Here is a 23,795-nt window from a genome sequence, read left to right as displayed (position 1 = left end):
TTCAATAATCAAGAAAGGTTTTTACTGTGCTGTGTTACAATTAATTAATGAAAAATGAATAAGTATACTTAGTTACGACGTATCACCGACTGTTATACTAAGCCATGACGTCACGCTCACTATAAGGCTATGACTAGTACAATAGATGAGATAATGGAATAAAGTCAGAAAGTTTATGATCATTACGTTATAGATATATAATTGTTTCGTGAATGTTTCATCCGAATAAATTATGTATTTCTGTTATATGTCAATATGTCTTATGAGTAACAAAGTCTTTCATATAAATATTGTGCGTGTACAACCACGTCACGGACTTAAACTCTGTTTAAACATTTAAATTCCTGTGTAATATCACGTGGGTGAAACTCTCCATATAATGTGTAAATAATAATTGTCTTTGAACATGTTGAAAAACATAATTGATTTGGAACTGTCTGAGGATAATGATATATAAAACAGCACAATTTTAAATATTTCAAGATAATTTTTCAAAAATGCACAATTAGATCATTCAGATCTGATAAAACAAGTAATTAAGACTGTTTTGTTAGATCTTACAGATGCACTATTGTCATTACCCGTTTAAGGAATGTTTTCTTATTAATGATGGACATAAAAAACAAGGTACTGCTTAAAATGTAACTTACATATATATTGTAAGGGTTAAATATACTGTTTACATAGAACAAATTACATGTAAAACATTTACAATATTTGCAATACAATGAAAATAAAAGTATTTCTTACTAATGGAAAGTTTACGAAATAGTAGATGGATAGTACAGTTATTCCACAGTTGATAGCTTCACACGACGTAGATACGAAATTGAAAGTCTTGAAGAAGCGACCAATTGATAGTAATATTCATCACATGATGAGTCTGTAGGTACGAAAATGATTTAAAGTTCTTGGTTGACGTACTACAGTCTAGTTATTCAACACGTAATATCTCGTACAAAAATGCTGAGAAAAAAAAAATGAAAAGTAAATGATGAAACATCACCTCTTCGTTAAAGTTGAAGTAAATAAGTTCTTTACTAGGTAGGGTGCCAATTAATACGAAAGGGTTAGGAAACGAAGACCTCTTCTGTAATTCTGGCATTGAACTGCATCGGATGATTCCTCTCCGTCGAAATGTTCGAGAGGTTTACTATATGTGCCGTATGACATACAGAGAATACTCTAACTCTGCCTTAAACGCATTATGGTAGAGTTTATAAAAACAATGGTCACTCCGTGTTGAAATCACGTGAGGTAAACTGTCCATAGTAGAAAAAAACGTGTGAAATCACAATCATGTTGGAACTACAATTAAAATAGCGTCTTTTCTGACGAGAGGACAAAACAACGAAATTTTGCAAAAATGATGAAAATGTTAAATGAATTGATTCATACTGGCTCTACAATTTTTGGTGGTGTGAGTATGTTCTGCAATAGTGGATAGAGCTCTGCTGGATACATTGGTGGCACCAATGACTGTAATGGTTGTATTTCAGCTACATCTGCTGGGCCTGAACAGTTCACTTGGTGTTTGTCTTTATCTTTTTGGTCATTGATGTTAAGTTTTGTAAATTGACTTTTTGTCTTTTTCCGCAAAGAACGTTTGAACCATACGCAAAATATACTAAAAGATATTACAACTAAGCCTAAACATGTTAAAAATCGAATGAAATACTGTTTATAATCACAAAGATTACTTTCCATTTGTTGAATTGCTGAAAGTTCCAGAATTAAAGATTTCATTAGTATCTCCTCCAATGTTTGTAACTTATGTGGAATGTTAATGTTTGAATAATTTGGAAATTTATCCCCATTCCATAATGAACAAAATGAAATATTCTATACCTGTTGTGTTGGAAATGTAATGTGACATACAACGGAAAATCGTATTTCCAAGTTAGATGTAATCACCCATGAGCCATCAGTAATATGATACGCTAAAAGAAGACCAGGAACTACAATAGTTACACAATATTAATTAATGTTTAATTTATTGTCTGTAAATAAGGCATCAATACAATGTTTACTTAAATAAATGGGATATATTGGGGAACTTACTTGACCTTGGTTGTAAAAAGGATGAGAACAAGTAAGAATGTCTTCTGTATTGAGAAGTAAATATTTAGATAACTCTGGATTGACAGCAATGGCTGAGGATTACAAGTGGTATTTAACAACAAGATTGCAAGAATTACATTCTTGAGGATTCGACATTTGGTAAGAAGAGTGGAGTGGCATTGAAACTGGAATATTAGATATGTTGTATGAACGAAATTTGTTAAGAACATCCATTAAAGTTGTTGATTTCGAAAAAGCATTTGATTCGGTTGATTGGAAATTTATTGACAAAGTACTTGACTTTTTTGAGTTTGGTGAAGATATTAGGAATTGGATAAAACTTTTTCTTACTCAACCATATTCTTCTATTAATCAAGGGGGGAATTTGTCAACATTTTTTGAGATTAAAAGAGGGTATAGACAAGGGGATCCAGTTTCCTCTTACCTATTCATTTTATGTGCAGAAATCTTAGCGATAAGATTGAGAAATAATGAGAATATAAAAGGTATTCAAATAGAGAATACACCTATTCTTTTATCACAGTATACAGATGACACCACTATCATTTTAGACGGTTCCAAGAAGTCGCTAAAAGAAACCTTACGTGAATTAAATGATTTTGCTAAAATATCCGGTTTGAAAATAAATGCCAGTAAAACCCAAGTTATCTGGATTGGAAGTAAAAAATATAGTCAGGAAGTCTGTTACCCTGAACTCAATCCACAATGGGGAAACCATAAGTTTACCCTATTAGGTATTGATTTCCATGTTGATCTACACAGAATACCAAAACTGAATTTCGATAAAAAACTTGTGAAACTTAAGGCAATTATCAAAAGCTGGAGTAGGAGAGCCTTGACTCCATTTGGGAAAATACATGTTATGAAATCGCTTTTAATTTCACAATGCAATAATCTTTTTATATCAATACCAAATCCAAATGAAAGCTTCCTAAAATGCATTACCACTGAAATATACCATTTTTGTGGAACAGCAGAAGGGATAAAGTGAAAAGGGAGGTAATTACAAAACAATATGAAGAAGGAGGACTTAAGATGTTAAATCTGGAAAGTTTTGTCAGATCTCTGAAGCCAACATGGGTAAGGAGACTATTAACACAAAGTGGAAAATGGCAGATTTTGTTAAATACAAACATTGATATAACTATGTTAATGAGTTGTGGACCACAATTTATAAATGAATACCTCAAAATATGTAAAAATACATCTATAGCTCTAGATGTTTAAAAACGGAATTATCTATTCATGGTCTCAAGAATCTAATTAAGGAAACATATTGTGTCCAGAAATTCATAGCTACTGGAAAAGGGAATCTGGTACTGGATGAGTTTAAAAAAGTATGGAGGAAATGGGAAAAGTTAATTGAGATAACTTAGCATCATAAATTTGTGTTTCTAGTATGTGGTTATACATTCCCATGCAGCTCCCTCTTAATTTCTCTCTCTCTCTCTCTCTCTCTCTCTCTCTCTTTCTCTCTCTCTCTCTCCCTCTCTTTCTCCTTCTGAGATCTATTCCTTTTATGTAGTTATGTGTATTTGTTCTGTGTTTTTTGAGTGGGTGAAGTATGAGTGATAATAACATGTAAGAATGTTTGTATAGGTGTAGTATAGGTAAAGAATGAGTGAATATGTATACATAGTGGAAAAATGAGTGAACACATCCTTCAGGGGAGTTTGTATAGGTGTATGATATATATATGAAGAATTAGTGAAAATGTAGTGTATGAAATATAAGTGAATCAATCTTTTATGAGTGTTTTTGTTATATAAATGAGGTGCAGGTGAAATATGAGTGAATGTAGTATAGGTGAAGGATGAATGAATATATCCTATATAATCAATATACCAGTTGGGAGTGTTGTATAGATGAAGTGAAGGTGATGTATGAATGTAGGTGTATGATGAGTGACTGAAAGAAGAAAAGCTGAATGGGATATAAAATATAAATGAGAAAGTGTGGTATGTTTATTGTCTTGCAATGTATCCTGTTTGAAAAAAAAAATAAAAAGTTACAAAAAAAAAACCCCAAAAAAACATCCATTAAAGGCATATGAATAACAATAATAATTTGTTCCAAGTATATTAATGTGTATTGCCTGAAATATGTGCATGTTTATCGATGTCCCACATCCATTGTTCAAATTTTGTTCTGTTCCAATCAAAAAATTTACCTGTACATCACCAATTACCACTTGTTATCAATCTGTTACTAGTGTTTTCTAATATCTTAAGTCGTTGTGACTGATTATTGTTTAATGTTGTTACACTAGTGGCGTCAGCCGTAAGTAACTGAATAGCATATTCAGTTTAAGATTGAGTTTGTTGATTTTCTTCCACTATGTATTAAGAAAATGAATTATTATAGATAATTAACAAGTATGTATGTATGTATAGATAAAATAACTAAGGTTCAAATGTTTGTACGGATATGAAGATAAAGAAGTTCAAACGCCGATCGGTTCCTGGATGCATGTGAGTGTTCCATCTCTCCATAGCCTTCATCTGAATAAACTTTCAACACCCGAACAGCGTTTGGACCTCTTTATCTCCACCCATGTAGCAGGCTGTTTGTCATTTGCCATTATATGCGGCATAAAATTTGCATGAAAAAAACATAAATATTTATGTCAGAATGTTCCTTATTTAGCTATGGTGACCCTGGACGGATATTGCTTCAATTAAAATTTAAAGCAGACGAAGATATTGAGCATTTTTTTTGTTTTCTTGGTAAGCGTCCTCTTTGAAAACATAATAAAATAAGCAATGTGCAATCCTTAGTTTAGAACTTACGTGGAAACATTAACATTTCAGGATGTATATTTTTTAGATGGGCAGGTATTGCCAGCTATATCATGTGACTGTCCTATGATCGTACCAGCCAAGAACAGATTGTAAGTATACTTTAGGTTTTGATGCTGTACTGGTAACATAGTTAAGTTACTGAATAAGAATGACATAGACTGTGGTTGTAAACAAAATTTTCTCCCCATATTGAATGGCATCAACTCCCTAATTTAGTAAGATTTTTTAAAAAGCTTTTTTATCAGATTGTTTATTTTTTCACTGAGAAACAAGCTAGAAGCGTCATTCATATCGATACAAAATATCCATCTTCATATTCTTGGGTTTATTTTGATATACAACTAAATGGTATAATAACACAGAAAAGTGATGACAAGGTGATGATTTAAATGTTTAAATGATGTATTTGCATTAAATTGTCAACTATCTATCATTTATGTTATCTATCGATGAAATTTTCGTTAAGATGTACGAAAGATAAACAAGTTTTAAACACCTTTCAATGCAAAATAAGAAAAGGATACAGTAGAATTAAATGATTATACAAAAGACACAGAAACCGATGAATGTAGACAATACAGCGACTATTGATAAAAGGAAATGTATGTATATGTTTACTATTGTAATTTATGTATATTAATTTATGAATGCATGTTTACACATATTTACTCCACAAAACGCAAACTTGATGGATTATTCTTTGTTTTTCTAATTTCTGTTCAAATCTATGGATTTCCATATCCACTACTGCTGCGCTTGATTTTCTGCTAAGTATATTTTGATTGGTCAATGCCTAATGATTGTTATGTTTTGATTGGTCACTACTCGCTGTTTGTTATGTTTTTATTAGCATTTATGTCTTCCATATATTTACTGCTTACTGCTCACTATGCACTGTTTAATGTCTACTGCCTAATGTTTGCTGCTCATGCTCACTACTTATTCCATCTATCATGTTGTAAAAAAGCTGTATTTAATACAGTTAATTATATACTATATGGAAAGTACAATGTATGTAAATTTTGTGTACGTTAATTTCAAACGAAATGTTCACCTTTTAGTTAATACAGCTAAATGTTATATTGATGGATTCATTAAGAATTATTTTCACTTATTTTGTGATTTATGAAAGGAGGCAAATATTTAGGTCATCTTGCCCGAAGGGCCTAGTAAGGGAAATAGAACAAATTAATTAAAATTTAAGCATTTTAAAAACCCTACTCCTCTTGTAGAAATGATTTAATTTTGTCCCAATTTGGTCTGGATTAACCTTTGATAGAGAGAAATTCCATTGATTGGTCTCGGTCCCCTGGTGCGGATATCAGTGATGGAAATGAGCAAACTATTAAAAATTGTTCTTGATTATGTCCCAATTTCGCCTTGATCATGCTTTGGAGAAGGGAAATAAGTTTTAAATAAATTCTATGTTTCGGTTTCCGGGGGTGGAAAGGATGGGGCCCTATAGGAAAAAGAACAAATTATTTTAAATCCTTCTATTTCTTTATGATAGATTATGTCCCGTTTCGGTCTGAATGGGAATCAATTTTTAGATACAGTTAGACTCGCTCCCGTGGGTTGGAGGAGATGAGCCCAACGGAGAGAGTAAATGATTTAAGATTCTTCTTCATCTGAGGTTATGTTTGATTCTGTCCAAATGTGGTCTGAAGAATTCTTTGGTAAAGGGCCATATTTTTTCTAAACTCTTCTTACCCCCAGTGCGCGGGAGGGATGGGAACAATTGTTGAAATTAACAAATGACATTTTCATCCTTTTTCGGTGGGAAAGCCGGGATTCTGTCCCATCCTGGTCTCATGCATTCTTGGGTAAGTAAGGAAACAATCTTTGTAAAACCGATAGGTCTCGGCTCCCTGGGACGGATGGGCGGGACACAAGAAACTTGCTTAAAAATTGTTTATATAATGCATCTGTTCCAAAAAAGTGAGAGTGGCGGGGCCAAAAGGGGAATACATATACATTTAAAAAGGATTTTAATTTAATTAAGATGAAGCAAGTTCAATTACCTTAATTTGTTGACCACTACAGGCTCTATGGGTCACGTGTTTTTAAAATCTAGCGAGCTACCATGTCCTAGAGAAGACGGGTTGAGTTGCAGTTTACGGTTATTTCCTTACTATATTAGTATAATATGCGGGTGTAGTGTGGGTGTTTTTGCTCCAATTCCAGTTACAATAAGAAGTTATATGTTTTTATCAACACCACCATTCACATGCATCGGCGTAAAAGTATCTTTATATATATGATTCAAAGATACTGTACGTAAACTAGTACTATTTCATACACTTATGAAGTAAAATCGCCCAATGCTCTCTTAGAAAATTGCTTATTTTTGCGTTTGCTTTGTGACAGTACATTTGTACAAATTTGCGATATTCACGAACATCATTACAACATACTATAGCCTAATGCGATTGCTTAATTTGGGTAATTTCTTAAATCAAGTTGGAAAGGTACATATTTTTCAGAGTCAGCTAAGAATTGATATATTTTCCGAATTTATGTGAAACATCAAACATTATTATAAGATATTCTGCTCTTTAAGTTTGAAGTTTCTCTCATGATCACGTGCCCTTTCTTTTATTGAAATCTGTTACGTCAGATTATAATCAAGACAAACACTACCAGGAATCAACAATCAAAATAAAACGCCTGGATAATTCCACACAAGTCTTCAGAATGAGGTTAAAAATATCGTTGATGAAGAGTATCAAGTCCTTTCAAATAGAGCAGTTCAAAAATTACTTATACATGAATTAAGCTCCAAGCTTATTGTTGAAACACATAACAAAACCGATATACATTATATTTACAAACTAAATCTAACCAGTTTGAACTCCGAATAGGTCAAACGAGAACAAAATATAAAAATTAGTTATTTTCAATTATCAATAATGTCGACCCTGTTTGTTTTTCCTCAACTGGCGGTATCTGTCTTGGAAATAAGTTACCAAAGGCAAGGCCTAGAAACACCATTGGCTCAAGAAAGGTATTACAATATAAGATTGGATAGTTTGCAACAGACTGAAAGAAATCATTCATCTATATGTGAGTTTTCTTGCCGGTTACATTACCGGTCGATGTTGATGTAACTGGAGTATCATGTTCTTAATTTCAAGTTATCTAGACATAATCAATATGATATTCGATCTAGAAATTATAGTGTAGTGCTTTGCGGGGTAAGTTCCAATTATCATGTAAATACTTTCACAGCATATCTAGTCACAAACGTAAGGAAGATAACTAAAATTATTCTAATGATTTTATTCAAAGTATATTTTATCGAGGCTTTACAAGCGTTTTTCATGCGTTTTTTTACAAGAGAATGAAGACATTTCTTTAGTTTGGAACGGGATGTGATAGCTCATAGTGTGTGTGATGTTCAAGATTGGTCGATGGCATCAGAGGTTTACAAAATCTACATTAAATGAATCCGATAGTATACAGTTGCACAACAAGACTGTGATCTTGATTCAACAATAAACATACATTACGTAGTGAGAAGCTTATAGATCATGTAATGAAACGTTATTTATAGACATTTCTGTCAAGTTTATAATCAGATATGGTTTGTACACTAAGCATAAACAGATATTCAGAACTCATGTAACGAAACATAAATAGCTTATATTGCGTCTTTTGAAATCTTTCTAATCAGGAAAATTTGTGTTTGCAGACAAGTATCAATACATTACACGGAAGTCCACAACGCACCCAAAATGCGTCCTGGTGACGCATATTACATTAAACTTACATTATGTATGTCTATATACACGACTATTAGCTGTACATTGCATATGTATGTGTATGCGTCAATGTTGTAAAGTATTCTTAAATACTTTAATTATTTATGTTACCATGGCGAAATATTTATGTTCGCGTAACACTTGGTTGATAATTATCCGTTTTCATACATAATGTGATGTTTGTGAGCATAAATAGATAAAAAGTTGATCTAAATTCGATAAAAACTATTGATTATATTTGCAAGTTCGCTTCATGATGAACTACATTCTGCTTACTCTTCCGGAACACTTGTCTTGTTGTCTTTTTCTGGAATCTCCGTGTAAATCATTATACATTCCTTGTAGAACTTACATGGGAGCATCAGTACTGTAAAATTGCATATTTTCGTTGGTCTCAATTTTCATGGTTTTTAAAACAAATCTTGTTCGTGAACACGTTATTAATGGAAAGCATGGATAGGTTTACTTAAACTTATTTGAACATTTCGAGGACATTAATCCATGGGTTAATAGTACCCACGAATCCAATAAAACAAAATAGTTCAGTAAAATCGATTTTACCGTATTTCATGACATATGTAAGTATTTTAATGGACAGATAGCTAGTCAATAATCGTATTAAGTAAGGACAGTTTGTAAGTATACTTAATTCGTTGTTTTATCCGGTAGTAGAGCGAAGGTATTGGATAACAATGACATCGATTGTGATTGCAGAAAAAACAAAGTACTTCTATATTTTTTTGAATGTCAACAATATATCCCTCTAGTAATATCAGAGCTCGTCAGCAGAAAGAATATTTTTTCATGGTGAAACATGAACATGGTAGATGTTATTTTTATGCCAATATAGATTGTTCGGCTTCGTATAAGCGGTTTTGAGTAAACTTTGATGTAAAGTTCAACAAATGGTATGATATAGATATAGCTATGAAATACTATTTAAATACATCAAATTACTTGTCAATATTTATCATTTATGTGATGTATTATTGACAATGAAAATAATTACTAACCCTACTAGTAATTCACCTTCAGTATTATCAAATTATATTAAAGGCAAATAGATTTTGAAACAAATCGATCTATTAGTTATTTTTGTTTAAATTTAGAAATATTACAGTCTATTAAAAAATACACAAGTAAAACGCATCTTTCAGTACAAAATCAGAATTAGTGCTTAGTGCTTGCTATTTTTTTTTTATTTGTCACAGCATAATGTTGCATGCTTTATTTTGATTAGTCTCTGCAGCAAACAGGACTCTGTTTTTTATGGGATACCATATAAATCCCATTAGTTTTGCAATATCTCTGAGAGATAAACATCTAATCACTGTTTCTTTAATTTACCACCGAGTACATTTTAAAAAGGAGAGGAAAAACACTATATATAAACTGAATTTTGTTCGCAGGTCACAAATTCTTTTAGGTTACTTTTAGGTTTTTACGCCAACATGTAAAATTGCTTTCAAGATCATTCTGTGTGCAGACAAATATTCTTTTCTTTAACCGCTCTTCACTCAAATACTCCTTTATCCTGTTAAATATTAAATTTTGTCCTTTTTATGACAAATTTGTTCAAAACCAAACTCCAAGAATCTTTTAAAAATCCATATTGTGTTTAGATAGTTCAAACCATTTAATGAGGCATAAAGAGAATTATATCTTACCATTTTAGATACAATAGATATGTTGTATAGCATCTCCAGAGCTAAGATTGTCAAACAAGTATAGCGTTTTAGCTGCTACCACTTTGGGTGCTTTACTTGTCCATGTTAGGACTAAGGTTATTCAAAACATGACAGTTTCATATTTAAGTATTGCAGAAAACAGGACAGTTACCTATTTTAAAGATGATAGAAAACAGGACATTTACCTATTTAAAGATTATAGAAAACAGGACAAATTCCTGTTTCAAATATTATGGAACACAGGACAGCTTCCTGTTTTAAAGATTAGAGAAAACGGGACAGTTACATATTTTAAAGATTATAGAAAACAGGACAGTTACCTATTTTAAAGATTATAGAAAACAGGCTAGCTGCATATTTTTTAACTATCATCACATCTGCACTGTCTATTTGTTTTATCATAACTTTGAAACAGTCTAATATATGTGTTATGTATATGAAATACTATAGCTTATTAATGAAATGAAACAATTGCAAAACGAGCGAAATAAAGCGTTTAATTTATATTAATCATTCTTGTTTGCCCGGATGGAAGCATGCGGAGGGTCTAACTGTAGGAGGAAACCGGAGTACCCGAGTGAAATAACGAGTTCGGACAGGTGACCCGATATCTTTTCACTTCCTGAACGGGAATCGAACCTCGGACGGTTAGGTGAAAGGCGAGTTCGCTACCAGTACGCCACCTGACAACCATTTGACTGTCTTTGTACATAGGAATGAATTCAAAGACACGTCACTATAGTTGCCATGTATGCCTCAAGCCAGCTTTCGTTAATAATTCACGCGTCTCTAACAGGGATAGCGTTCCAATTAACTACCTGATAAGTATGAAATAAACATCGGGGATAGATATAGATATAAAACATGTATTGATCGGATCAGACCATGTCAGATCATTTTACAACGACATAGGGAACCTGTCATTATGTTACAATTTCATGTGATCCCAATACTAGTCAATACATTATTGGATTCTCTAAATATTGCCTGGTCTGATTGTTTATACCACATACTACTCAATCACATGGTTATTTTATTAAACACGAAAATAGCTGATCGTGACCGCTCTAATAGAAGGTCTGATAGAGAACAAGCAGCTTTGACCCTTTAAAAAGTTCATTCGTACCGATTTAAATAATGAAGAGTATGATAGATATCCTAAATATAGAATTTTCAGTGTAGAAGGACAATTCACTACATCCTTTTTTTTCTCTCGGAAGAGTTGTTTGAAAAAAACCCTGTATATGTTATAATTAACAATGGTATCAAACTTTTCTTTTTTGATATTTTGATTGTTTTTGCCTAATGGCTTCTTTTTTCTTGCTTTCGTAGCCGCTTTTTTTCACCTTTTTGTTGTACACCAACCAGAACTGGAAATCAAGTACACAACAGAGTCGTCTACATCAACTAGTTCTGTTGTTCTTTTTCTACAACGAAACCAACATGGGTAGTTGTCCACCAATCTGTATGATAAGCGTGATGATTTCAATTTTTCTGTTGTGCATTTTCCATTCCTGGATAGCAACTCTCCCTTCGTCCCCAATATATGGTATTTACCTATCGCAGTTGATTCAATATTCAAGGGCCTGCTACCATGTCAAAAGATGCAAGTTGATGAAAATCATTAGGAAGACTTATGATTGTCATAGTGATTTCATTTCTTTTTGCGATATGAAGCATCTTAATTTCGTTGTTGTATACCTTGTTTACATTTGAGAACGTAACAGTATTTACTAATATTGACTACAATTTATATGGCGGGTAACGTCGATGAAGCAGAGAATGCCTACCCATCCGGAACACCAGGTCTTGTTTGCCTTGTACTTTTTCAGGACTCTCAATGTAAATCTGTCGTTTGTTCATATTTTGCCATTTTTGTTTATCGAATATGAGTTTAGATTATGATAATGCTGACATGATGGTATTTTCTTGTTGTGTGAGATACATTTGAAATATTTTTCTCTGACGATTTTTGGATGGTCCAATATCTAGCCGTTGTGTATGAGCTGTAGATGAAGCTAAATAATGGTCAATACTTGAAGATCACTTCATTGCATTGCCGGTTCACGTTACATATCTAGTAAAACTACTTCTTACTAAAACTGCTGAATGAGTACGAGTGACAGAATATTTGCAGTTCAAATAAATTTGATTAAACACAAATGGAAACAACACCATAAATACTCCATGATCTCTATCAAACAACACCGCAACTTCAGTTAAACATTTGTTTAGAAATTTTGTATAGAAAAAATGTGATATGAAACACAAACTGACAGAAAAAACATTGATCAACGGAAACAATAAGGGAGGGTTAGAGGCTATGAAAAATGATATGCAAAACGTGAAAGAACACGTTCGAAATAGTTCGAAATCCCTTTCTAGTACACGAAATTTATTGGAAACATTAAATTGTAGCTTCATTGCACAACGAGTTAATATCACGAATCATGGTAATCTCTTGTTGCAGCGACTCCCTAAGGTTTTCCATACGCTACTTGCCAAGGTTTTTGGGATACAAATATATACTCAAGTTCTTTTGTAATCATCCAATATTGGAAATAAGGAAATTAATTAATTATTATGACAAAGACCTCCCTTAAGGTTTCGGAAATTGACTTTTTGTTTTCATTCGTCTCTATATTCCAACAATTTAGGTACCAAGTATCACTGATGAGTTCTAGAGGGAAATAAAAAAGTTGTATGATGAAGTTTAATTCATTATTTGTAGAAAAAGAAGCATGAAATTTGCTATATCAACCCGTGTAAATATACTGCTGTGTATCGGATTTCCTGGTCGGTAGGTTAGTATGATATACAGATATATGTTGTATTAAGAACAAGAATCAAAAATAGGTATCGATTAGTAGCAGTGGAATGGCATTTTACCGTCAGTAAACATTTTATATCAAAATGGTGCCAGTTTTCTTTCAAATGAACGAGAAACTTCTTCATTTTTGAATACATTTCAGCTTCTAGGTGACGAAAACTATGTCAAGTCTTGCAGAATGCATCGCATTTTTGTTTTCGTCCTGTGCTATAGGTAAGTACACATGTATCCCGACTTACTAACGGGTCATATGTCATTATAATCAATGTCATTATGTAAGTGCATATCAAGTTATTTCCAAAACCGAAACAACTGGCAATTAAAAGTATAGATATATTGTTCCACTTCGAATATCTATAATGATGAAAGTTAATTAAGTTTGTTAAAAGAGTGTGAACGATACATTATTACAAGAATGTTGGTACTTTTGATAGTAGAAATCCGAACTAAAAGATCAGGGTGATATTATGGACACAGGAAATGCTTTACATGTTGGCTTATGCTATTGAATGGATGTACTGGCAGTATTATAAATATTTCAAATCAGTTTTGCTTTGTTGACCGTTATACCCTTGGAATCGATTCAGTGATATAGCTGAGCAAGTTTAGGTTCAAAATGGGTTAATTGAAGAATATTTGATATTGATAGACTGAAGGGGTTTTTGTAGCCGCATTTCGACATCTTGGTTTATTTTTTTGTGATTTTCAAAACAAGTGATTTAAGACAAACAAGAGATATGTTCTCGATGTCTGTAAAAAAGAGGGGACGGGTAATCTGTAAGAGAATATGTTTTGATCATAAGTGAAATGATTGGCCGATAGTAGGTATGCCTTTTGATGTAAAATTGAAAGATACCCCAATTTCGTCATTTGGACAAAGAAATCATGTTTTCGCAGAGTTGCTTGTAGAAATTCTTTGATATAAAGTGCAAGACATACAAAAATCATAAGGTTGGAAGCCAGTCATCCGTAAAACAATGTTTAAAATGTTCTGTCTCACACCTTTTCTCTACAGTGTTTGGTGACCAATCTATAACGTGTGAGAGTAACAGCTTCGCATATACCGAATGTGACCTAAATGCCCACTACAATACTATTGTGAAAACACAACAGATTTCTGGATCCCCGTGTATCATGGGGGGATCGTTTGGTCTGAGCGGTAACTTAATATGGGTTAGCAACGGATGCAGAGGAACATTCTACGTTTCAAACACAGGTAACACCATCTTGATGCTTTTGAAAGAGTATACTAATATATTCGATGATGTTGCATCTATAGTACTTGAACCGTAGTAGGCTACACGCTATTGTTCAACTTAAGAACCAAACTTCATCTCTATGTTTGATTTACACAATAAGTGATTTGGTGAAACGATTTTTCCAATATGTATCATGTTTATGATGTTGTTCAACACTCCAAATACAATTATGCATATTGTATGTTTCAGAAACAACACCTTCATTAGAAACAACAGCACCGAATTATTTTACAACCACCTCCACAGCCAAGACAACCACATCGGAACATACTACAGCTGCCCTCGTCGTTTATACAGAAAGAAGCAGCAAGTTCGCCACAACGACGGCAAACTTTACCGTTACCTCTGAAAGGTCGGTTGCTCTATACACTACCATTGACGACCACACAGACAAACCAACTAATTCAACTCTTCATAACGGTACGCTAGCATGATTAACATGGTTTGCCAGTATTTTATCTCATTATACCATGGAATAATTCCTCTTAATTAATGAAAGAATGTGGGCATTATCAACAAGTCAGCTTCTTAGCTGATAATTTGATATTTGTTTTGTTGTAGATTTGCAGCACTCCTACACTAATGCAAAATGATTTGACCTATTTCAAGATAAGAATTTGTATTTCTAGGATTGTGCAAGTGTAGATGCATAATAACCACGGACACGCAAAACCTTTCTGCAATCCTCCGAGAGCTTCGCAAGAAACTGGCATTGGACAAGTCAAAGTTGTCGTCAGTGATAAGGAGAAAAACCTCAGCCTCTGACCCACGTACATCAGCAGCTGTAATAGGATATTCGGGGTCGGCCTTTCTAGTGATGTTCGTAATGCTGATTGTGACCATAGACTTCATCACGCTGTTTCAGTATTTATCCAGCAAGACTCGACCAGCCGTTCCGGTGACATGTTGATTATATTTTTATCCTATTTTATGAATGCATTTTCTGCTGTATTTTACTATTTTCGTGTGTTGTTTTCGTTATTTTCCTGATTGAATTTAGAGCGTGTAAAACATCAAGGCAATTATAGCCCATTGCGCGATTTCCATGTAAAATACATTCTTAATGTCCCGTTTTTTTATCACTGATAGCACAGCAGTGATGTGATAAATGTAGGTTGTTATGTAATCAAGTGATGTGTGCTAATCTTTAAAGCAGATTATATCGTTCCTTGATGCAATTCGACCTTGCAAAGCCGGTAAGGAAATAAACTAAGTATTTTGACAAAGTAATAGAGATTAGCAAAATACTAGTACTCATAGAGTATAAAGTGAAAGATCTATTCTATCTGAGAACTAAGATGCTGTGCATGTTTTCTGCCTCTACAGAACCGACTGAATTGTTCCTGTCAACCACATCTTGGTGTGTTTTTTTCACCTAAGCGATTAGTATACGTCGAAGAAATCAAAGTTTTTTGCCATTGTGTTGTACACGAGCAACATAAACATATCAATGTCATGTGAATCTTTATCTTCCTCTTTGTACGAGCAAATGCCTCTAATGTCCAAACTGAAGGAACGCCTTGGATTTTTTCTCTCTGTACAAGACAATACTCCAAACGTCTTAACTGAAGGAACGCCTTGGATTTTTTCTCTCTGTACAAGACAATACTCCAAACGTCTTAACTGAAGGAACGCCTTGGCTTTTCTCTTTGTACAAGCCAATACTCCAAACGTTTAAACTGAAGGAACGCCTTGGATTTTCTCTTTGTACAAGACAATACTCCAAACGTCTTAACTGAAGGAACGCCTTGAATTTTTTTCTCTCTGTACAAGACAATACTCCAAACGTTTAAACTGAAGGAACGCCTTGGATTTTCTCTTTGTACAAGCCAATACTCCAAACGTTTAAACTGAAGGAACGCCTTGGATTTTCTCTTTGTACAAGCCAATACTCCAAACGTCTAAAATGAAGGAACGCCTTGGATTTTCTCTTTGTACAAGCCAATACTCCAAACGTTTAAACTGAAGGAACGCCTTGGCTTTTCTCTTTGTACAAGCCAATACTCCAAACGTTTAAACTGAAGGAACGCCTTGGATTTTCTCTTTGTACAAGACAATACTCCAAACGTCTTAACTGAAGGAACGCCTTGGATTTTCTCTTTGTACAAGACAATACTCCAAACGTCTTAACTGAAGGAACGCCTTGGATTTTTTCTCTCTGTACAAGACAATACTCCAAACGTTTAAACTGAAGGAACACCTTGGATTTTCTCTTTGTACAAGCCAATACTCCAAACGTTTAAACTGAAGGAACGCCTTGGATTTTCTCTTTGTACAAGCCAATACTCCAAACGTCTAAAATGAAGGAACGCCTTGGTTATTCTAATTGAAGTTTTCCTTTTTTCAAAGAAATGTAAACGATAGTACAAATATATGATTGTGAACTATATGTATGGTGAAGCTTGAAAAATAGGTCCAAATTAAAGCTAAAATACATTGGTGACGAAGTCGGAAAAACGATCGACATTCGTGTTCGTCGAGTTTGGTGGTAAGATCTGCAAATATACCATGGCCATACCAATATGACCAATCTGTGCCCCTGACCTATGATCATTATTTGCCCTAGATCTACCAATATGAGTTTAGTTTAAGACTTTTTCGACTTCCGTAAATTTTTGCAGTTTTGGTAATATTAACTGAGTGCAGTTACGTTCAAAAACATCAGCCATTTCTATCTCGAAGCGTATCGTTATAAGTTCAGTTATAAATCCGTATTCTTCATTTGTTTCTATTCTATTGACAGAATATATGCATGCACTGTGGACACTGGAATAGTGTTGGTTTTGTTTGATAAAAAGGTCGCTATGCCTACATAAATTTACGTTCGATACATATACTACAATTAATACTATTGAACGATTCAATTTAATGTCTGATGTCAAGTTTGCTGTATCGTACTAACAAAATTATCCACTCTAGAATTTGAGGTTAAGTTCATATTTCAGTTGTATATATCTTAGTACTCAACGCAGAAAATGAAAAAAAGCATTTCGGAAACAGATGACCTCTTCATTATTTTATGTCCTGTCTTAATAAAAAGTTGCCTACTTTTTCTTAAATATCTTTATCAATATATTTGTGCTGTTTAATGAAACAATCATTGTACAATAAATCCAAACCGCTGTTTGATTCATAGATGAAGCCCTGTTATTTGGTTGTGTAGATTGATTTGTTAGTACACTATGACATTAAGAATCAATAACATAAACTTAGAACGTAGACAAATATCGGAAATGAAGATATGAGACAATAATGCGTACATCAATATCACATCCACAAAGGTTTTCAACACAGACAGGAGACATTAGGTTTGAACCTCGAAGGCATATTACCACAGATAGTTCGTGTTATACACGCTTTTCCGTCAAATTTTAGCTCCTTTATCGGAACAACATCTCGGTCCGACAAATCTCCGCGACGGTTGATTAGTAATACGAATAAAGTGTTTTTCATCTCTGGTACCAAACCTGTTGATTTTAATACATTAGAAAATGAAACACATTGATTCATTCTTACCGGTCAAGATTTAAAGGCTCATGAAAGACAGCAATGTTTCAACAGTAACGCCACTAGCTCATGTAAGTCATACCGGTCAGCTTATTTTTTGATAGGCAGTACTTAAAAGATTCGACCCAATATTTATAATTGTGATTATATGACCCTAATACGAAACCAGGTAGACGTAGCACGATTTATAAACTTCATCAAATGATATTATTTACTTGTAATAAGGGGGGAATATGTCAATTTCATAAAAAAGTGGAACGATGTTGACTTTTTGACGACCTGTGATATTTAAACAATTGACGTATGACCATTTCTGTCTCGTAGACATAGTTTATTAAACATTCTCTCTGGGAAAATCTCTCAAGATACCGAAAGCCGAATATTGGATGTTTCAAAATTGTATAAAACTCACATGAGGCACGTACCATACTATATCTAAAATATATAATCACTACTGACCTTGTCATGAAACTACCAAGATCAAATCTCGTATCGCGTTAACACTGCAATATTTTCTTATTTCTTTGAATGAAGACTTAAGTATGACATCTCGGAGAGGGGAATATTTACCTTAACCATAACATCAATTTCACACACTTGCTTAAGTGTCATATTACGAATGACGTAATTCGGAACGAGTACGGAAATTGTGGTATCCACACAAGAAATGACTAGTTCACGGATGTCAGTATACTAGGCGTTGATATAATTTAGTGTGAGAAATAAACAAGCGTCGTCGGGTCTGAGGTAACTATGTATTTCTTATGTAATTAGTTTTGTAATTAGTTGGCTACTAAATTAATGCTGCTTTGACCTCTAATACCTAACTACGACGTTTTCGGAAATAACTATATAAAACGTTATGTTTCCTATCGAAAAGCATCAACATACATGACTTTAAATATTATACTGTTGGATAAATAAGTTAATGTGTATATAGATAAACGCTACACCCACTTGCTAATTTCTTTACAGATCCACAGGCTTCATGTACAGGTCTCGTAACCGTGCTTTCGAGTTCTCTTAATAATGGCCAATATTGAGCAAATCAACAGTTCAGAGAGCACGTCTGGTGACACGAGTTTTCAAGAGATATATGATCACTATAACTCCTACAAAATTACAGGTATGGTCACCATGTGCGTTTTTGCCATACTAGGAGGGATTGGCAACACCCATGTACTTTACATCTACTCATTTAAGTTCACGAAGTCTAATCATCGCCTGTACATTCTCTGTCTCGCCGTTCTTGATTGGACCACGTGTTTTGTATCCATGCCCTTCATCATTGTTAAACTTAATCATCCGCTAGTGGCTTCTAACATGACAGCCTTTTGTAGTATAGAAAAGTTACTGAACTATTTTATATGCTGTGCTGTTGGGTTGATCATGACGGTAATCGCGTATGACAGATACCGCAAAGTATGCCATCCTTTACGAGTTCAAATTTCCTACCGCAGAGCGAAATATTTATGTCTCGTCGCTCTGATGATATCTGGGTTGTTCACGTGGCCCGCCGTTATCCTGTTTGGTCGTCGTAATTTCCCGACCAAATATGGCATAGAAGGTGCAATTTGTTTCTCAGTGGACACATATAAACATTACATGTTGTATTTTAATGTAACGCTTGTGGTTTTGCTGTCGTTAGCTGGTGGTATTGGGATACTACTCTATTTTAGGATTGGACAGACAATTTTCCAACTAAAGAATTCTACAGGTACACAAATTAATTTGAGGAAGATGCAAATATCCAGAACACAAACTGTGTCAGAAGGAGCATTCCAAGAATCAGTTGCTGGCGACATATCCAGTTCTGTGGTAGCAGATAACGATTCGTTCTGCAAGGTACATGACTTATCGACAGATATTCCCACGCGCCCAAAATTAATCAAAGTGAGGGACGCAGTTAAACTCAAAACAACCGAGCTACGTGGCCGTATTCGAAACTCAACACCTTTGCAACATAGACAGCATGGTCAGGACAAGCATTCCGGAAATGCAAGGAGAACTTCTGTTATGTTTTTGATTATAACTATTATATACTTGTCTACTTACATACCATTTCTATTTCTGACAGGTATTCTGTACTCGACAGACGACTTTTTAGAAAGTCTTAATGAGGTTACTTTCTCACTTTTCTATATATTTTTGGGATGTTTCTTTTTCACAAACATGATTAATCCTATCATATATGCATTATGTGATCGACGTTACCGGAAAAAACTCAAACAACTGTATTTGGTATGTTGCCATCAGAAAATGTGAACACTTATAAATATGTGCTAATTGTCATTATTGGGATTGTCTTTCCCGACTGCTATTCTTGAAATGATGTCGACAGTTCCGATGCTATACGTAACCAAGGTTATCAGGAAAGCTACTTACCACGGGTTTAATATTCAGTAGAATCATAAACTTTACCAAAATTAAAATCCTGTATTTCACTGCAGGTCTTTTGAATTGTCAGAAAGAAGCAATTTCAAGTTATTAAAGTTTCGAAAATTGAAGAATTTAAGCCTTATTCAAGATGAAATTCAAATACATGAGACGCGGTACATCGTTATTAAAGATTTGCATGTCGTTACATGAGGCTCAAAGTTATCTATGTACTTTAAATTTCCGATTTAAGTAAGCGTTTCCGATGCGGCTTAAGCCGTGAACAAATGTAGTTTCATGCATATTTTTCTCAGTTTCAATGTCTACGTTTTGTCAATAGTCAATTGTTTGTGAATGAACATTTTAGTACATACTTGCAGCTGTGTACGTTTATTAAGTTTATAACAGAAGACATATTTCTGGATTACAATTTTGCTATCGCAATATTGATTATGATGGTAATCACTTTTATGTTAAGATATTTGTTTGTAGACCCACACGCGTATTTAACTATATTTTGTATATGATAAATTAAATTTCTGTATTTTTTAATTCACATATTATCACATCACTTCCTGTAATACAATCCAACTTGTTTGTGGTTTATCATTTATTTGTCTAGCATGCGTACGATGGATACATACAAGAAATGTATTAACTAGATTACATGAACCATATCCGATATACTCGTGTTTGTGTGTGATATACTTGTACATCATGACCTATACTGCTAGTTTTAACTGGCATATTGATTACTCATCAATATTATTGAAAAAATGTTTGAGCACGGACTTGTATATATTTAGTGTGTGGTTTATTTAGTACTGATTTAATCATGTTTTTAGCGTCGTTTCAATGTTACATCTTAACATAACTTGCCACAAGTGCACGAAATTGTGTTATCACTATAATAAACCATCCATGAAGTGAGTCCCAGAGTGTATATATACCGAGTAGATAGTCAAGCTTTTATCGACTCGTTATGTAGCACAGGTAAACAGACCAGTAAACATATAGGCGAGAAGCTCACTTGAATTTGTATTGCCTGTATTACCAGACCTATCAAATATAGAAATTATTTTTTTGTGTAAGCACATCAACTTTTGCGGCTACCCCAGGTAAAGGCAAAACTTACAAAAACTTTACACGTGTTTTTCTCTATACGAGAAAACTATTTTCTATCTTTAGTAAGCTTCCACTGATGACATGTAAAGGGAGAAATCTTTAAATTGCTACTATTTGCATCGAAATGTTATTTTCTTAAATGTGAGTGTCTTTAATATATAAATATTAAATGATTTTCCAAATTGAATATATCATTGTTTCGTTATTTATAGTAACAACAAAATCGTCAGCGGCATATTGAACATGATGAATACTCTCACAGGTAGTTTACATCTTAGTTAAAAGAATTTGTGAAACATAGGAAATGAGATGAAATTCAGAACCTCGGGATAAGTCCGTGACAGAACATCCAACCGGTCAGAAAAGTGATCTGCCCTTGCAGTGACAACAGTGGGTAGATCTATCCGGAGAATTATGTGAAATTCCACGACTTAGTGCAGGAGTTTTGTTGTGAAAGTCTGCCATGTGATTTGTAAGGAGTCATGTTACACTGCTGGACATATATTTGGAGGTATTGTGTCTTTTGAAACTGTATTTATATCCTGCATCTACATGTATATGTAAGCAATACCTGTCCACCCGGCTACGCCTAACTGAACTTTGTTTACCGATAGTGTGCTCACGCTGCTTGCTTAGCATAATTCACATTCTATTACCCTAGCCAACTCGCGTACGCTGTGTACACATTATTTGCTTTGCTGATATGTCCAGTACCCATCGAGACTCTGAGTCTAATAAAAGAACGCGTAACGATAGGAGCTCATCATCGTCTTCTGATCTACCCGAAAGTAAAAAGTCTTCTCCATATAGTTACATCTTGGACTTGCCCGAACCCGAGGTCTCTGACAATTATTCATTTTATATGGCTGAAGAGGCAAATTTACCCACCCCCTCATCAGCTAATATGGACCCCCGTTTTGTGTACACTCATGGACAGCATGTACCTATCGCCCAATCGGTTGTAAACCGACCAATATCGGTTACTTTAACCGACGATCAGATAGATAAAATAGCCGATCGTGTACTTAAAAAAACCGACGACAGACTCCGGCAGATGGTCTTAGAGGAAGTAACACCTATTCAGGAGAGATTGCAGGCCCTCGAAAATGAAAATAGACAGTTGCGGTTTGCAATTGATGACGTCGAACAATACGGACGACGTCCATTAGTCCGTTTTTTCGGTATAAAGGAAATGGCGTCTTTTGGTAGCGAACCTACAGCCGAAGATACTACTTTCCTTGTAGTTGACATATGTACTAAGGTCAATATCCCCATAACAAGTGATGACATCGAGCGTTCCCACCGTGTGGGCAAGCCTCGACAGGGAAGGAATGGTCCCCCGAAACCTAGACAGATCATTGTGCGCCTTAAGTCTAGTGATGCTAAACGCAATCTGCTCATTAATAGTCCAAAATTACGATCTTTGGAAGGAGTGATATCTGTTCATGAGGATCTGACCAAATTGCGCGATTCCCTCTTCTTCCATGCTCGTCAGTTAGCAAAGAAAAAACTTATTAAGAAAGCTTGGACAACCAACGGGAAAATCCGCGTGAGGGACACTAATGACCGCGACCACGTCATTCAGAAAGAAGATCTGTGCCCGTTTGGCCATACTGTAACTAAGTAACATTGATGTTCAAAATTTCTACTCAACTTTTTCAGTTGATGTTGTAGTCTGTAGAATTATTGTTAAGAAATCCCCCCCCCCCCCCCCCCCCCGCCCATCAGCAATCTCCTTACTGACCCCCAGCCTAGTGAATGTATGACCAAAGATTGAGCTTCATGTCTGATATCCGAGTGTTTACGATGCTGGTGTTGGGTTGGTAACACAGTGACATTTTGTCATGGTGCTGATGCTAGAGTTATTACTAGTGCTGGTGGACGCATAAGAACATATTATAGATAATATATTTATAGATAATGGAATACATATACGCATGGTTCGCCCTCTTTGGCGATCAGACGTTAGAACATTTGCTTAATATCAACTACTAACAACCGACTCTACGTCCATAGTTCATATTACTATTTTTCATGCTTCTCGTGCCCTCCAAAAGCTTTCGCATTGCAAGCATCTTAAGCACGAGTCATATAAGTTATAAATAATTAAAATGACTTATCTATATACATATTCAATTCATATCTATTTCGGATATACAGTCACACACTTTGACATTTATCTCCTTCGTTACCTTATTCTGAATGATTGATAACATGGCAATAACTATATAAATGTATGTCTAAAATTAAAATATGTATCGTAATATCTGTATCCAGCATATATATGTATGTGAGCACGTTGATTATGTATACTTCCAGTTCCCATGAGATGCATTACATAAAGATGTACTCATGGTAAACGAAAT

At 34.3% G+C, this 23,795-nt stretch overlaps 1 protein-coding gene across 1 annotated transcript; it reads left to right on the top strand.

Annotated features, from left to right (window-relative positions):
* The first annotated feature begins 18,646 nt into the window (after window positions 1-18,646).
* Window positions 18,647-21,611, top strand: LOC132559431 (alpha-2Da adrenergic receptor-like). The gene is made up of 2 exons (XM_060224046.1): window positions 18,647-18,675; window positions 18,904-21,611. The coding sequence occupies exon 2, from the start codon at window positions 18,958-18,960 to the stop codon at window positions 20,191-20,193; it is 1,236 nt and encodes a 411-aa protein (XP_060080029.1). The 5' UTR covers window positions 18,647-18,675; window positions 18,904-18,957; the 3' UTR covers window positions 20,194-21,611.
* Window positions 21,612-23,795: the final 2,184 nt, after the last annotated feature.

This window comes from Ylistrum balloti, unplaced genomic scaffold (genome assembly GCF_031769215.1).
Source record: "Ylistrum balloti isolate Yb309-2 unplaced genomic scaffold, AGI_CSIRO_Ybal_v1 Utg370910, whole genome shotgun sequence".
Taxonomy (NCBI): domain Eukaryota; kingdom Metazoa; phylum Mollusca; class Bivalvia; order Pectinida; family Pectinidae; genus Ylistrum; species Ylistrum balloti.
Note: the sequence above shows the minus strand (reverse complement) of the source record. Positions and strands in the feature narration are given on the sequence as shown.